A 15,104-nucleotide genomic window follows, 5' to 3' on the forward strand; every position below is an offset into this window, starting at 1 on the left:
ATATAAGTTTTCCAAAATTTTAAGTTTTACTTGAAAAATAAAAATTTATCCTTGGCAACAACAACAAATACAACATGGGATTGTTGCTGAATAAATTGTTGGCTTGAGTGGATAGGACATTTCAACAGCGGCCCTTGGGTGAAATAAAGAATAAAGGAAATTCTTAGTAGTAGCATGTAGTGGTAGTAGTATGTAATTCTTAGTGGTATAGCAGTTATTTGGAACACCCCTGTTGCAAATGACTTAGAAAAATACTCCAACTCACTTTCACACATTTCTGAGGGGTCTTGAATCTGACTATGAGAGTGAAGGATGGCAGCAGCAAGATGTGTTGCTTGAACCACCACAGCCAGTCCTCCTGCCTCTGGAACTCCTTGGAGCTGCAGACCAAGGCCCCCAGAGGCACGGGGGTATGAGGATTCCAAAAAGAGGGAGGGATGTTCCAGTCATAGGATTGTGAGCAAAGGCAGGGAGGCACTGGACTTCCCCGAAAGTTGATAATATTGAGGCATGAAGTGTGAGGTCTTAGACAGACATGGGACTGGGACTGGAGAGGTAGAGGGCGGCCAGGTCATGAACAATTCTTTTGTAAACCCAATTCAGAACACTGGGCTTTATTCCATCTGGGAGTGGGAATAAATGAATATCGGAGGTGGGGAGTGACAGGGTCAGGTTTACATTTTAGAAAGGTCACCTGGCAGCAGAGGGAATGGAGATTTAAGGAGACAAGCCAAGGCAGGGAGGAGAGGTAGCAGATTCTGACAGTGGTCCTGGTACAGTGAGGTTTGAGGAGAGGTGCGAGGGATGGAGAAAAGGAGACTGGTTTAAGAAACGTTTAGTAGATAGGCTCAGACTTAGTGATTGATTTGATGTGAGGGGTGGTGGTGAGGAGAGGAAATGTGGGATGACTTTCAGGTTTCAGACTTGAATGACTGGATGAACAGTGGTTCCAATAAAGGAAATGGGAAAAAGTGATGTAGATTTGGTTGGATAGTTGTTGGACTTGAGAAGCAGGTAGGGTATTCAGTTGAAGATGTCACGTGAAGGTTGGGGAAAGGCTGGACTGGCAATAGCCTGGGGGTCTTACTGTGGTTATGCCGAGATAAAACCATCGTGTAATATCACCTTACATAGATCTGGCAGAATGCGGGGAGCAGTGGCCTCATGGGGAAGTCACGTTTATCAGAGTGTGTGATAAAAGGACCCACGAAGGGGGCCTAGGAGGACATGGTTGGCTAGCTCATTTTGCACAGTGCTAGGATCCCATTTGGTTAAAGCACTGGCTTTCCAATAATTAAACACTTCACACTTATCCACAATCACAAAATGGAAGTGCATTGGCATGTTGGTACCTCAAAATCCCAAAGGACGGAAAAATCCATGGCTTTTTCTTCCTCAGCCCGAGGCACCGTCTTTCTGGGTATACTTCCATAGGGCATGCCCATCAGCACCTTGTGTTGGGACAGAACGACACAATTACACGTGGAGAAGATACAAACACACAGAGATGTGCACATAGTGGGTTAAATCTCTTCTCAGAGCAGGAATATCCATTCTTTTTCCTTTAAATAACATTAATCACTTTCCTGATTTTAAAAGTATTACATACTCGGGCTTCCCTGGTGGTGCAGTGGTTGAGAGTCTACCTGCCGATGCAGGGGACACGGGTTCGTGCCCCGGTCAGGGAAGATCCCACGTGCCGCGGAGCGGCTGGGCCCGTGAGCCATGGCCGCTGAGCCTGCGTGTCCGGAGCCTGTGCTCCGCAACGGGAGAGGCCACAACCGTGAGAGGCCCGCGTACCGCAAAAAAAAAAAAAAAAAAAGTAATTAAAAGTATTACATACTCATTGTAGAAAATGTGAAAAAGTATAGAAGAGTGTTTAAAAAATTACCTGTCACCTTCACATCCTAAAGATAATGACTGTTAAATATTCATGTATTTCCTTTCAGAGTTTCTGAGTTTTATATATGTTTTAGCTTGATTATCTAGCTTAATATTATTTTATGACCAATTCCCTATGGCATATGGTATTTTTCAAAATAAAATGATTTTAAAATATCTAATCACATGTATGTACCATAACCTTACTTACAAATCCCCTACTGTTGGACTAATTAGAGTATTTCTAGTTCTTCATGTGTACATAATTCTGTTATTAATACCCCTTTATATATATGACTTGATTCACAGCCTTAATTATTTAAAAAATAAGGATTGTATTAAATTTACATATTGATTTAGGAAGGATTGATCTTTTTTATGATATTAAGTTTTCCCTTCCACGAATGTGCCCTCCTGTTTATTCAGTCATATATATATATTTTAAAATATTTATTTATTTGGCTGCTCTGGGTGTTAGCTGTGGCATGCAGGATCTTCGTTACCACATGTGGGATCTTTAGCTGCAGCACGCGGGATCCCTAGCTGCGGCATGCAACATGTCAGAGAATCAACAAATGTAAATGAGAGAGGAAAAAATTACACTATCATGCAAAAGGGAATATAACTTCAGATACATGAGTGATTTTAAAAAACAAGAAACTATGTTATTTAACTTTAAGCCAATACATTTTAAAATGTAAGTTGAAATGGAAAGTTCAGGAGAGTGATTACTTGTGAGAGTTATGTGGGTAACATAATTGGGGAGAAGTAGAAGGAGGACTCTAGTGTGTGTGTAATTTTTTATTTTTAAACTTAGTGGCAGGCAAATGGGCTCATTCTTTTTACCTTTCCATATATCTGAAAGTTTAAATAGTTATTTTTAGAGGAAGTACCAATATGAGGCTTACTGACTGAGTGCTGCCTATGTGAACCCTAGAGCAGAACTTACAAGATATTTTAAAGAATTATTTAATTAAATTAATAAATGTACACCAGCAATGTACACCCTGGCTGCATATTAGGGTCACTTGGGGAGCTGTATTTGTCATCTATTTTTGTATATCAAATTACCATAAAACTATCTCCTCGTTTCTGCAGGTCGGGAACCTGGGTTGGGCTTAGCTGGGTCCTTTGCTTCAGGGTCTTTCACAGGCTTCAGTCAAGGTGTCTGCCAGGGCTTTGGTCTCATCTGAAGACCTGGTGGGGGAGGATCTGATTCCAGATGCACTCCCATAATTGTTGGCAAGATTTAGTTCCTCATGGGCTGTTGGACTGAGGGCCTCCGTTCCTTGCTGGCTCTTGTCCAAAGGCCACACTCAGTTCCGTTCCAGTGGGCCTCTCCAGTCTGGCAGGTTGCTTCATCAAAGCATGCGAGCCAAGAAGGGAACCAAGAGAAAATGCCACATGGAAGTCACAGTCATTTATAACCTGATCATGTAAGTGACAGCCTGTCACTTTGGTTATATTCTATTTGTTAAAAGCATGCCACAAGGTCTAGGCTTTACTCAGGTGGAGGGGATTGATTATACAAGGGCATGCTACCAGGAGAAGAGGATCACTGGGGACAATCTCAGATGCCTGCCTACCATAAGAGCTTTTAAAATAGGGATGCCAGAGCCACATTCTCAGAGATTCAGATTCAATTGATTGGACTTCATATTTAAAAAAAAATTCCCCAAGTGATTTTCATATGCATCCCGTGTTAAGACAACAAATACATGAGCTCATCATGTAGCAAGGCCTTGATAGCGAGCTCCTGTAGCATAACTGAGGGCTCTCCTGGGACCATGAAGGCATTCTTGGATCTGCAGGCAGTTGTCACTAAAGCTGAACAAGATTCACTCAAGCATTCAGAGAAGTTTGATTCCATTAAAATGTATCAAGGATTTGTGGCAAAAGAAGACGAGTATGAGGAAAAATTCTGTTAAAGTTGTCTAACATTTGAGCACTTCTAATATTCTTATTCCTAGACCCTCTGAGTCACTGTGGTTAGCCTTAAAACAGCCATGAGCCATAGGAATATCTGATCATTAGGTTTAGGCTTGAAACCTTTGGGCCCTGAAGTTAGCCGTGTCCTTGAACAACAGGTCATCTCCTCTACTCTACCTGCAGTGAATTTGGATGTGTCAGATTCCCATGAAGCCAATCTCCCACTATCCTAATTAAGAGGGCATCTTAGGATACCCCACATTCTCAACTGCTGTTATCCAACCTATCATCAAGTCTTGTCTGTTCTACTCTTTCCCTGTCTCTCTCTTTCTCTTCTTTCTCCCATCTTACTCCAAGACGGCTTCCCAAACACCTGCCAATCAAATCAAGGTGTTCTTTCCTGGACAGTTCAGGTCTTGGCTGCTTCATTGGAATGCAACGATCACTAAATTTTCATTGTTTCAAACAAATGTCCCCTTGATAGGAAATATTTGTAAATTATATCAATTTATATAAATTATATAAAATGTAATGTTTTCTTTGAGGAAAAAAAAAACCTCAGTGTTTTTAGAATTATTCACCTTCCCCAAAACACTGCCTTTCTGGACCACAGTATAGCAAAGTTCTAGTGATGTCTCATAGGCCTACAGCATTTAAATGTAATCTCTTCTCATGGAAATAAATCCATTTGGAATCAAAAACTCCCAGGAAGAAAGCAAAGAGTCTGTGAGAGTAAATTTCCCCAGTGACTACTGGGCTGACAATACTGGGGAGAACCAGATTTGTTTTCAAGAGCATTTGTACACATTTGCCAGAAGGTTTAAAATCCTTATCTCTGGGGACTTCCCTGGTGGTGCAGTGGTTAAGAATCCGCCTGCCGGTGCAGGGGACACAGGTTCAATCCCTGATCCGGGAAGATCCTACATGCCGTGGAGCAACTAAGCCCACGCGCCACAACTACTGCCTGCGCTCTACAGCCCGCAAGCCACAACTACTGAAGCTCGCACACCTTAGACCCCGTGCACCACAACTACTGAGCCCGCGCACTCTAGGGCCTGCGTGCTGCAACTACTGAAGCCTGCATGCCTAGAGCCTGTGCTCCACAACAAGAGAAGCCACCGCAATGAGAAGCCCGCACATCGCAACGAAGAGTACCCCTGCTCGCTGCAACTAGAGAAAGCCTGCGCCCAGCAACAAAGACCCAACACAGCCAAAAATAAATAAAATTTAAAAAAATGTTCATATGGAATCATTTTATAAAATAAAATAAAATCTTTATCTCTGTATTGGAGAGTGACAATGGCTTAAGTATATATATATAGGACAAAGTGGACTGACTCATAATCCTTGATTTCCAGGTGTGCACATAAAGGAGTATAAAGGTTAGTTAATGACATAATTGTAAGTACACTCTTTGGGTAATGTAGAAAAGAATTCAATGGTTTTATCAATAATATAACACTCCTTTGCTACCAAGTACTATTATAATAAGCCCTCAACTTCTTCTAACTAATCTGATTTAATTCACATTCCATGGAAGTCTTTTAATTTTGTGAAAAATAGATGTTCAGGAAAGTTTCCCAAAGATGTGACTACAGATAGAGTTGACTCTAATATTCTCATGGAATCATTTGTAATAAAGTAGGAATCAGTAACCTATCATAGAGCCAATTAATAAACCTGAAAGGAAAAAATACTAAATGCATAAATATCATTACCCTGTAAGCTGTAAAGGTAAGTCACTTGTGTACCCAGCACAAGCACCAAACGGTTCAGGCAGGACTGTAGCAATTACTGTGCTAAGCGCTAATGGACCACAGGTACCCCTGGAAAAGGCCCCAGGCCAACACTCTGGAAACCTGGAATCTCATTCACCGCAAATTTACTGTGTAAATTTGTACAGGTCACTTGTTCCTTTCTTGTCTCTCAATTACTAAGCTATAGGTAAGGATCTACCTACACCCATAATAAGATTGTATCTGGGAGAACAGTGAGGAGTGCTATTCAAATGCAGGGTTTCTTTGGGGTGATAAATTATGATATAATGCATTCTATCTCTTTTTTTTTCAAGGTGAAAGAGAAAAAAACCTCACTGAGATATTAATTCTCCACTAATTTTAAAGTAAAATGAAAGGCAGAAAAATGTAGGGTCCACCTGTTAATTCAGAAATGGAAATATTTGGTTCCATTCTTTGTACTCAGCTATCTGGGCAAATGATGTGAGCACAGAATTTAAAATGAATGACGGATTCTTTGTAAAACAGAGTATTTGATTTATATAAATGAAGATGGCTGTCATGATAAGCCTCAACACTATCTGAAGTTGTAAGCAGTTCTTTTCTTACCTCTGGGATTATGACTAGACCAAATATTAAGCCAAAAAGGACGAGGTTAACTCCATACATCCATCGGAGAAAGATGAAATATGATGCCACTGAAGAACCAAAGTGACCTGAAGAGAGAAAGATGGTGGATGTAAGTGTTGCAGAAGGACATTAACATAAAGGAGGACTTTATGTGTGTGATGGATTCAATTTTCATGTCAGTCTGTGGAATATACATCCCTTTTCTTTTTCTAGATGAAAAAGAGGGCTTAACCGATGTGAAGAAGCACATCTTAAATTTTGGTCTGACTAGTCCAAAGTTCATCTTTTTTCTTTTCTTTTCTTTTTTTTTTAAACATCTTTATTGGAGTATAATTGCTTTACAATGGTGTGTTAGTTTCTGCTTTCATCTTTTTCCTAGTACAACAGAACCTATAACATAACCTAATCAGTTAGTCAAGAACACAGTCCAAACCCTTGGAAACCCTTCAGCAAACGAACTAAAAACAGTGACACCAAAATACTCACTTTCAATGTCCTTGATCTTCATTTCCCAGGGAATACATTGAGTCTTGAAATTATCAAAGTCTCTTTTAAACTTGACCCATTTCTGAAATTAAACAGGCAACACCCTCAGTTCATTAACAAGCTGCCTTGGGGCCTGGAGGGGAAGATGGAGGTGCATGTGGATGTTGACATGTTGACATGTGGGTGAGGCTGCCATGTTGGAGCTGTTGAGCCTAGGCTGTCAGAGGTGGATGCGCACATCTTCACTTTCCAAAGTCAGGTGTGAGTCAGAGAGAAGCAAGGGCAACACAATACTTTGCATTTGTCTATAGTGCTGATAAAATTTCAGGTTTGGACACTTTACATATGAACTTAGAAAGTCTGTGTATAATTTCTGATTTGGGGAATCAAATTGGCTTAGCAAACTCTGATACAACTTCCTTCATCTTAAACCAAAAATTCAAGAGAAAAAAGAAATTTTATAACTCTCATACCTACGTTTGGCAGACAGCCAAGTGCCTTAATCTGATAGGAACTGTTGCTAAACTACAAGGCTGGTGGAAGTGGTAAGGAGATCTCAGCCTGTGGCTTCCCATTCCTCTCCTAGTGAAACATCAGCCTGTTTTTTTTTTTTTTCTTTCTAAAAGTAGTTGGGAAGGCATTATGCCCCTTTGCACGGTCTATTCCAGCTCCGACACTTTGTACCAATCAGAAACTTGAATAGCTGTCTGTCTGCTGGTTGCGTGAAAGTTTGTCAACTCTTCAAGGGGCTTCTCTCCAACATCCCCACCCCCTGGAAATAAATCCATTTGGAATGAAAGAAAACCAAAAACACCTCATAGAAAACAGCAGTCAAAGAGGAAGTAGGGAGAAAATCCTCAGATCAGTTTCTATTATTACAAAGGTCTCAAAAGAACTTATTCATGAAGGAAATGAGATTTTCCTTTGTAAATTCGCTAAAGGATAAAAGGGAAATTTTACCTGAAGGAATCAGACGAGCTTCCAAACCTGAAGGCTTTGACTATATCATGATTGGATAATTACTGTATAAGGAAGGAAACCACCTGTCAGAAGAGGGAAATGTTCACAGATGCCAAGGAGAAAAGGGGTTCATAAGCAAAAGACAGGTTGATAATAACGGCAAAGATCTCCCTAAGACAGGAAGGGATGTGGGGAATGGCAGATGGTGGACATGGACATCCCAACCCCATTGCTTCCTATCCCTTCCCTAGTTCTGATTCTGTGCTCAAAAACCATCTTTGGCTTATTTGGCTTCTTATCTAGGTCTGTCTCTAAGGAAAGCATTTGCGCATCACCTGGGCTGTGAATATTTTGATTTCTATGGCAGTAATTTTTTTCATTGCAAATTAATAGATTGGAATTGGGATTATGGTTTAGTTTCCCATATAACTAACTGTACTATCAAAAATAAAAGGCACTGGGCTTCCCTGGTGGCACAGTGGTTGAGAGTCCGCCTGCCGATGCAGGGGACATGGGTTCGTGCCCTGGTCCGGGAAGATTCCACATGCCGCAGAGCGGCTAGGCTTGTGAGCCATGGCCACTGAGCCTGCGCATCCAGAGCCTGTGCTCCGCAACAGTGAGAGGCCACAACAGTGAGAAAATTTTTTTTCAGTTCTTGCACCAGTTATTCCTCCTTGTAGATTAGTAATCTGGTATCTGCTTTTATATATCAGTCTCATAAGCTTTATTAATGTGAGTCCTCCCCCGAGAGACAGATCCCCTGTCAGGGTGCTGATAAAATCAGTATAAAATATAGCCTTGCAAGGCAGAGGACCAATGGAGTAATGAATGTTGTCAAGTGAGGCCCCTGGAGACATAGCCTGCCAGTTGGTCACTTGGCAACCACCTGACAGCCCCTCAAGGCTGTGGGCATCTTGGCCTGAAAAGGTGATGTCTGGGGGTGGGGGGCAGAGGCAGAGAGAGGCCTGGGAGAAGCTCTGCATTGAAGCTCTTTCCTTCATTGGTTTAGAGAATCAGAAAACTGAGCTTGGGCGTGGGCGGGAGAAGACCCCAACTCCCTTCCTCAGAGCTGTGTGAGATGGTAGCTGCCGTCCTCAGACTGGGTTACTAGCTGTGCATGTCATCTTGCTAGTCAGCTGTATATAGGAAAAAAGATTTCAAACAGTGGTCGAACAAGACACAGGCACATCCTGTCCATGGATGAAATCTGGATCTGAATAACTAAAGACAACCAGTGAAGCCTGAGAAGTAGTACGTCAAAACAAGGAAAAAGTGATGCCATTCTTTGAAATTTTTGGAAAGAATTTCCTCCAGGATACATAATTAAATTTTGAGAGATGGCTCAATATTCTTAGTAGGATACAAAAAATATGGCTTCTAGAGTACAGGTTAGCACTTAGAGAGTTAAAAAATAATACAGGTGGGGAAATCCCTGGCGGTCCAGTGGTTAGGACTCTGCATTTGGTCGGGGAACTAAGATCCTGCAAGCTGCATGGCATGGCCGGCGGAGAAAAAAAAAAAAGGTTACAGGTGAAGTATGGAAGGATTGATTACAAGGTTGCTAAAAGTTCAGTAATAGAATGAAAAGAAACATTACACTTTGAGACAGAAGAAAATTGATCCAATGATATTGAGAATAAACCTGAGAAATTTTTGAGAATGCAAAGAGAGAGAAAGCAAAGAATTAAAAACCATGAAGGAAAGTAAATACAAAGAATGGAGAGTTGGCAGCCATCCTTCTGCTAACAAAGAAGCTAGAACTGTTTGAATAGAAACACGCTTGAATAGACCATTTACCAGGTATATGTGAAGAACACATTCCTTAATTGGGAAAAAAGTTCTGAGTGTGCAGTTGTTAAGTGGTAAATGGTTTTTAGATAAAATTAATAAACGACCCATAGATAGTTGTCAGGCAACTATAACTGAAAAGGAAGAAAAAAACAAAATTAGGAATAAAAGAGATTAAAACTCAACATATGTAAAATGTAATGACAAAAATTATGGGACTACCTATATGCAACTTTCTGTTAATACATATGAAAATCTTAATGAAATGATCAAATTTGGGGAAGAATATAAAATATCAAAATTGCCCCAAGAAAAAGTTAAAACTTGACTACACCAATTGGAAAAACATTAAAAAATTATCAAGATATTTTATAAAATGCTTCCTGATCTGTACAGTTTTAAGGGTGTCATCTTTCAAATTTCCAAAAAAATGAATGAGCTGTACAAACTGATTTACAGCATAAAAAGGGGGTGATGCTATTCGTTTAATATTATAAAGCAAGCGCAGCGCTAATATTAAAATATGCCAAGATAGTGTATGTGCACGTATGTACACACATAAATTCAAATCAATCTTATGAAAATTTATGTAAAAATTATAAATAAAATACTTGAAAAATCAGATGTGCCTGATAAAAGTAAGTTTATGAACAGAAGGGAAAGGTATTTAATAAAATCTAACATCTATTTCCAATAAAATGGAAGTCATTAAACTAGAAATAAAAGGATAATTTCTTATTGGGAGAAAGAAAATCTATTTCAAGGCAACAACTCCCATCAACTTAGTGTGAAACAGTAGAGCCATTTTCATTAAAGTAATGGAAAAGCAAAGAGATCTATTATCACCATCATCAACTGAAACTATTCTAGGATTGCTAACCCGCACTTTAGGACAGGAATGATTTAGAAGAAAATCACAAGAAAAACACCTTTACATACACAATCAGATGAAAATGATTAGAACTAATAAGGGAGCACAACAGGGGAAACAGACTAAAAAATTAATATTCAAGGGCTTCCCTGGTGGCGCAGTGGTTGAGGGTCCGCCTGCCGATGCAGGGGACGCGGGTTCGTGCTCTGGTCTGGGAAGATCCCACATGCCGCGGAGCGGCTGGGCCCGTGAGCCATGGCCGCTGGGCCTGCGCGTCCGGAGCCTGTGCTCCGCAACGGGAGAGGCCACAGCAGTGAGAGGCCCATGTACCGCAAAAAAAAAAAAAAAAAATTAATATTCAAATACGTAGCTTTCCTACATACCAGGAATCTCTAGTTATTAAATAAATGGAAAAATGATTCCATTCACAAAAGCAACCAAAACATAAATTTTGTAGAAATAACATATGACATGGAAAAGATCTATATGAAGAAAATGACAAACTTTGCTGAAGGTTGTAAAACTAAGGCTCGAGAAATTACAGATAAATCTTCCCAAATTAAATCAAGGATTTTAAAAAATTTCCAATCAAAATCTCAATGGGTTATACTGGAACCTGGCAAAGTGATTTTAAAAATGCATGTGGAAAAAAAGAATGCAAACAAAACAAAACAAAATGCATATGGAAACATAGGCAAGACTGGCCAAAACATTTCTGAGAAAGAAAGGTAAAAGGAGGAAGCCTTATGAGCCATTAGAATTAATCAATAGCTGAAATGATGAATTCAAATAAAAGCTCCAAAAAAGGCCCTATACAAGAAATAAGTGGATGAAAATGATAGTTTTTTAGATCAGTAGGTAAAGGAAGAATACTTCCATAAGTTCCACATTAAATATCCAATTAGAGATCATTACCCTAGCCTGAATCAGAAGCTCAGGTTATGGCATAACTCAATAAACCAGAGCGGCCCCCAATGCCCCGTCGGCACTACTGTTGTCCTTCTGTATGACCCTGATTACACCATGGCCCTCTGGGTCTCCACCAAATCAAAGTCTTGATTTTGGGGTTTGGAAAATAAGATCCCAGTGGATTCAACATCATTAATTCTGTGAGTTTAGTTCTTCACTGGAGAGAAAACAAGTCTCAAGTATACTGAAGCCCTCACAGATAAGTAGAGAGAAATGGACAGGATACGGTTGGTTTCCATTCCTGGATAAATTGGAATGGTTGACTGGACCTCACGCTCAGGATTCTGGGGGAGGTGGACACAAATGGTGAGGCTGGGCAGGCACTGTGATGGTCACCCAGATTCAGGAGTTGAGCAAGTCCCCCCACAGGTTTACGCCTCTGCACCACACACCTTAGCCATCAGCATCCTATAGGCGTAGAGTCGCTTGCCTTTCCCCTTTCCCAAGGCTCCTTCATACTTCTCCACAAATTCTTGGGCCTCCCTGGTTAGCGGGGGGGAAAAAGGCAGAAATCCAATTAATGCCCAAGCAAAAGAAATCTGAACTATGAGGGTGTATATGTGGCTGAAAGCCTTAAGTGTTTTATAACCCTAGTTAAAATGCAAGTTCCACGAAGGCAGGGCATTTTGTCTGTTTTGCCCACTGAAGTTTCCCAAATGCCAAGAATAGTGACTGGAACATGGTAGGTACCAGTAGGCAGAATTTTGGCTCTCATGACCTTTGCCCCTTGGTGAATGGCACAAAGGATTCTGCAGATGTAATTAAGATTACTGACTTGAAACCAGGGAGATTATCTTGGATGTCTGGAAGGGCCCAATGTAATCATGTGAGCCCTTAGAAAAAGAAGAGGAAGGCGCAGAAGAGTCAGAGAGAGATGCAGCAAAAGGGGAAATCAGAGAAATTAGAAGCAAGAGAATTCTCCACCCTTTGTTGCTGGGGCCCCTCTGGAGGATGCCACACTGGAAAGCAAGAGAAGAAAATGAATTTCTATCAAAAGTCAGGGAACCTGGAAGAGGACCTCAAGTCCCAGGTGGGAGGGAACCACAGCCCCGCTGATACCTTGATTTTAACCTGGTGAAACCCTGAGCAGAGAATCCAGCCACACCATGTTGGACTTCTGACCAACAGAATTGTGAGCTAATAAATGAGTATTGTCTTAAACTATTAAGCTTGTAGTAATTTGTTAGAGCAGCAATAAAAAAACCAGTACAGCATTCAGTATGTATTTGTGGAGTGAATGAACGCTGGATGAGTGAGTGAACATCCAAGGAAGACAGCACGGGAAACACAGGGATGGGTTTGTCTGTTAAATATTCTGGGTGGTGTGCTGGAGCTGGTGAGGGCTGGCTTCTGAGAACCAATTGTTAAATATTCTGGAACTTGGCCAACAAATTATTAAACTGTTGGTAGCTTGAAATCGGCCATGGTGGGAGTATTTAGACTATGGGATTCAGCAAGTGCTCCAAATCAGGGTTCCCCCATCCATCCCCCCACAGAAACAGTTTATCAGGAACCACTGGATAAACCCACACAAGTAGATGAAGAATGAAATCCATCTCAGGGTGGGTGGAAGAAGACATTGGGTCCTGTGTGTCTGGCTGCTGTTGTTATAGCGCCCCCTGCTGGCAACACAGCCTACACCACCTCCAAAGTGCAAACGCAGGTAGTTGATACCTGTTAAAGTTACATTCTAACCTGGGGTTAACTCCAAGGTTGGTTTTATTAGGATGTCTCAATGATGTCCTAATGTTAATGAGGCCAACTGTCTAGCTTCTGAGTCCAGGGTCAAAAGCTGGATTGTATGGGATTAAGACTCCTTTATGGGGTCAGCCCCTGTTTTCTCCCTAGGCAGCGCTCATTCTGGCAGTGAGCTATCTGTGACTACCAACGACTCCAAGACACCAAAGAATGTTTTCATGAAATTCATATTTTTGTCCTCTTCCTATATCTTATGAGTGGGTAGAGACTCCTAAGCATTTGAGGTTTGTGAATTTAAATGTGATAACTAGTAAGATTTGAAGACTTCTGATAAAAGTTCTCAAAAGTAAAGGCCAGCTCATGCCTGAGCCATTGAGCCTGGCAACAAATGCTTCTTTTCTCAATGTCCAGACTGTGTCCAGATGCCCAGAGAGCCCTCAGGAGAACAGAGGGCCCTGCCCAGCGCTGGGTGCAAATTCTGAGGACCATTCACTGCAAAGAGAACAACTGGTCTAACAGTTTTGATGGACACAGCAAGCTTTTTTGGATCCACTGAAAGTATATAAATAATCACAACTAACATTTTTACAGCAAACCCCTTTAAACATGTCATACGTGATCAGTGTTCTTCTTACTAGAGATAGTAGTTGGTTTATGGAAATACTGGCTCTTGCACTGCACTTCCCAACTGTTGCAAATCTTACTTCTTCCCCTCCCCTCCAACGGTTTTGCACATCTTACTTTTTTTTTGTTTTGGCTGTGCCACATGGCTTGCAGGATCTTAGTTCCGCAACCAGGGATTGAACCCGCACCCTCGGCAGTGAAAGGGTGGAGGCCTAACCACTGGACCGCCAGGGAATTAATTCTCTGAAAATCTTACTTCTGTAGGGTGCTTCTGTCCCCTGCTTGTCCCCTCCTTTCAAATGGGGAACTTTCTGCAAGCTCATCTCTCCTCTTCCTCAAACCAGATGGTGTGTGGTAAATGAAGTAAAAAGGCAAAAGAAGAGAGATCCTTTGCTTTGTGGAAACTTCTAGGGGCCTGGATCTCAAGGTCACTTTTGGCAGGTGATTAGCAACCCCTCAGGTCCCTCCAACACTCAGGAGAGGAGGAAGCCATTGAGGCAAGGCTCTCCTGGGCAGCCATCCACAGCAGAAAACAGCACTTCGGCAGCCCCTCACATTGCCCTAGAAAGACCCTCCTTGTCGATAAAGGGGCCCAAATAACAGTTTGGAAGACACAGTCAGGGTGGTCAGCAATTACTGCCGGGAAAGAAGGGGGGTATTGTGTGGCTTTAGTGCCAGAGAGAGCCAGGCAGGATTCTGTGCCTCTCAGGGTGGCAGTTCTCATCTAGAAATGGGGACAATGTTATGAGACTTAAACGTGTGGATGCATGCCATGTAAGCACAGCAATTTCATTTATCAGGCAGTCACCCTTCTCCTTCTGGGGAAACAGCAGCTCCTGGAGTGGGCAGCTGATAGGATTCTTTCCTAGCCCAGGGGGCTGCTGTGAGGAGACTTCTGTTCCCCAGGGGTCTGGACAAGGGGCACAGCAATGCCGCCTTCCACAATGAGAATACTCTGAAGTTGATCCAAAGCATCTCTCAGAGACTACATATTTCCAAAAACTACCCCCTGGTGAAGGAGTTCAGATTCAAAATCACACTTAATTTTGAGATGCAGAGGTATAAATAGACGCAGGGCAGCCTGCATTTGATGGCATCCTTACAGAGCTTTGCCGTCCCGTGCAGAACGTTGGGAGAATGTATCAGCCAGCCTGAAATCCAGAAGACAACCAGACAAAGGTAGGGAATACAGGTGGCCAAAGGGAGGTGGCTAGAGGTTGGAGGTGGTCAAGAGGTTGAAGGTGATCTGGGCTATGTTGGTTTGGTGTCTCCCTTTGTCCCTAAGCAGTTTTTATTTTTCAGTTATGGAGACAAAGATCAAACAGAGGCTGAGCTCACTTTAAGTGGAAATTCAGGTGAGTCAGGTGACGGCATCTGTTCTAGAGGTGTCACTGAATCAATTTAAGGGCACTTGAGTTTAACCAAGCATGCCTGGCTTCCCATATGTGGTGGTTTTAAACTATGTCAGCAAATTATTTGACATTCCTCCCTTTAAAATGTAGAACTGGGGAGTTCCCTGGCTGTTCAGTGGT

The 15,104-nt window shown here is 41.7% G+C and overlaps 1 protein-coding gene across 1 annotated transcript in view; it reads right to left on the reverse strand.

Annotated features, from left to right (window-relative positions):
* The window catches only part of TMC2 (transmembrane channel like 2), an 88,716-nt gene that overhangs the window by 36,216 nt on the left and 37,396 nt on the right, over positions 1–15,104 (reverse strand). The window contains 4 exon segments of the mRNA XM_089895422.1: positions 1,353–1,451; positions 6,156–6,262; positions 6,663–6,744; positions 11,643–11,733. Coding sequence (XP_089751548.1) covers positions 1,353–1,451; positions 6,156–6,262; positions 6,663–6,744; positions 11,643–11,733 — 379 coding nt within the window.

This window comes from Delphinapterus leucas, chromosome 15 (assembly GCF_059928025.1).
Source record: "Delphinapterus leucas isolate spDelLeu-1000000601 "Yukka" chromosome 15, BTC_Dleu_Yukka2, whole genome shotgun sequence".
NCBI lineage: Eukaryota > Metazoa > Chordata > Mammalia > Artiodactyla > Monodontidae > Delphinapterus > Delphinapterus leucas.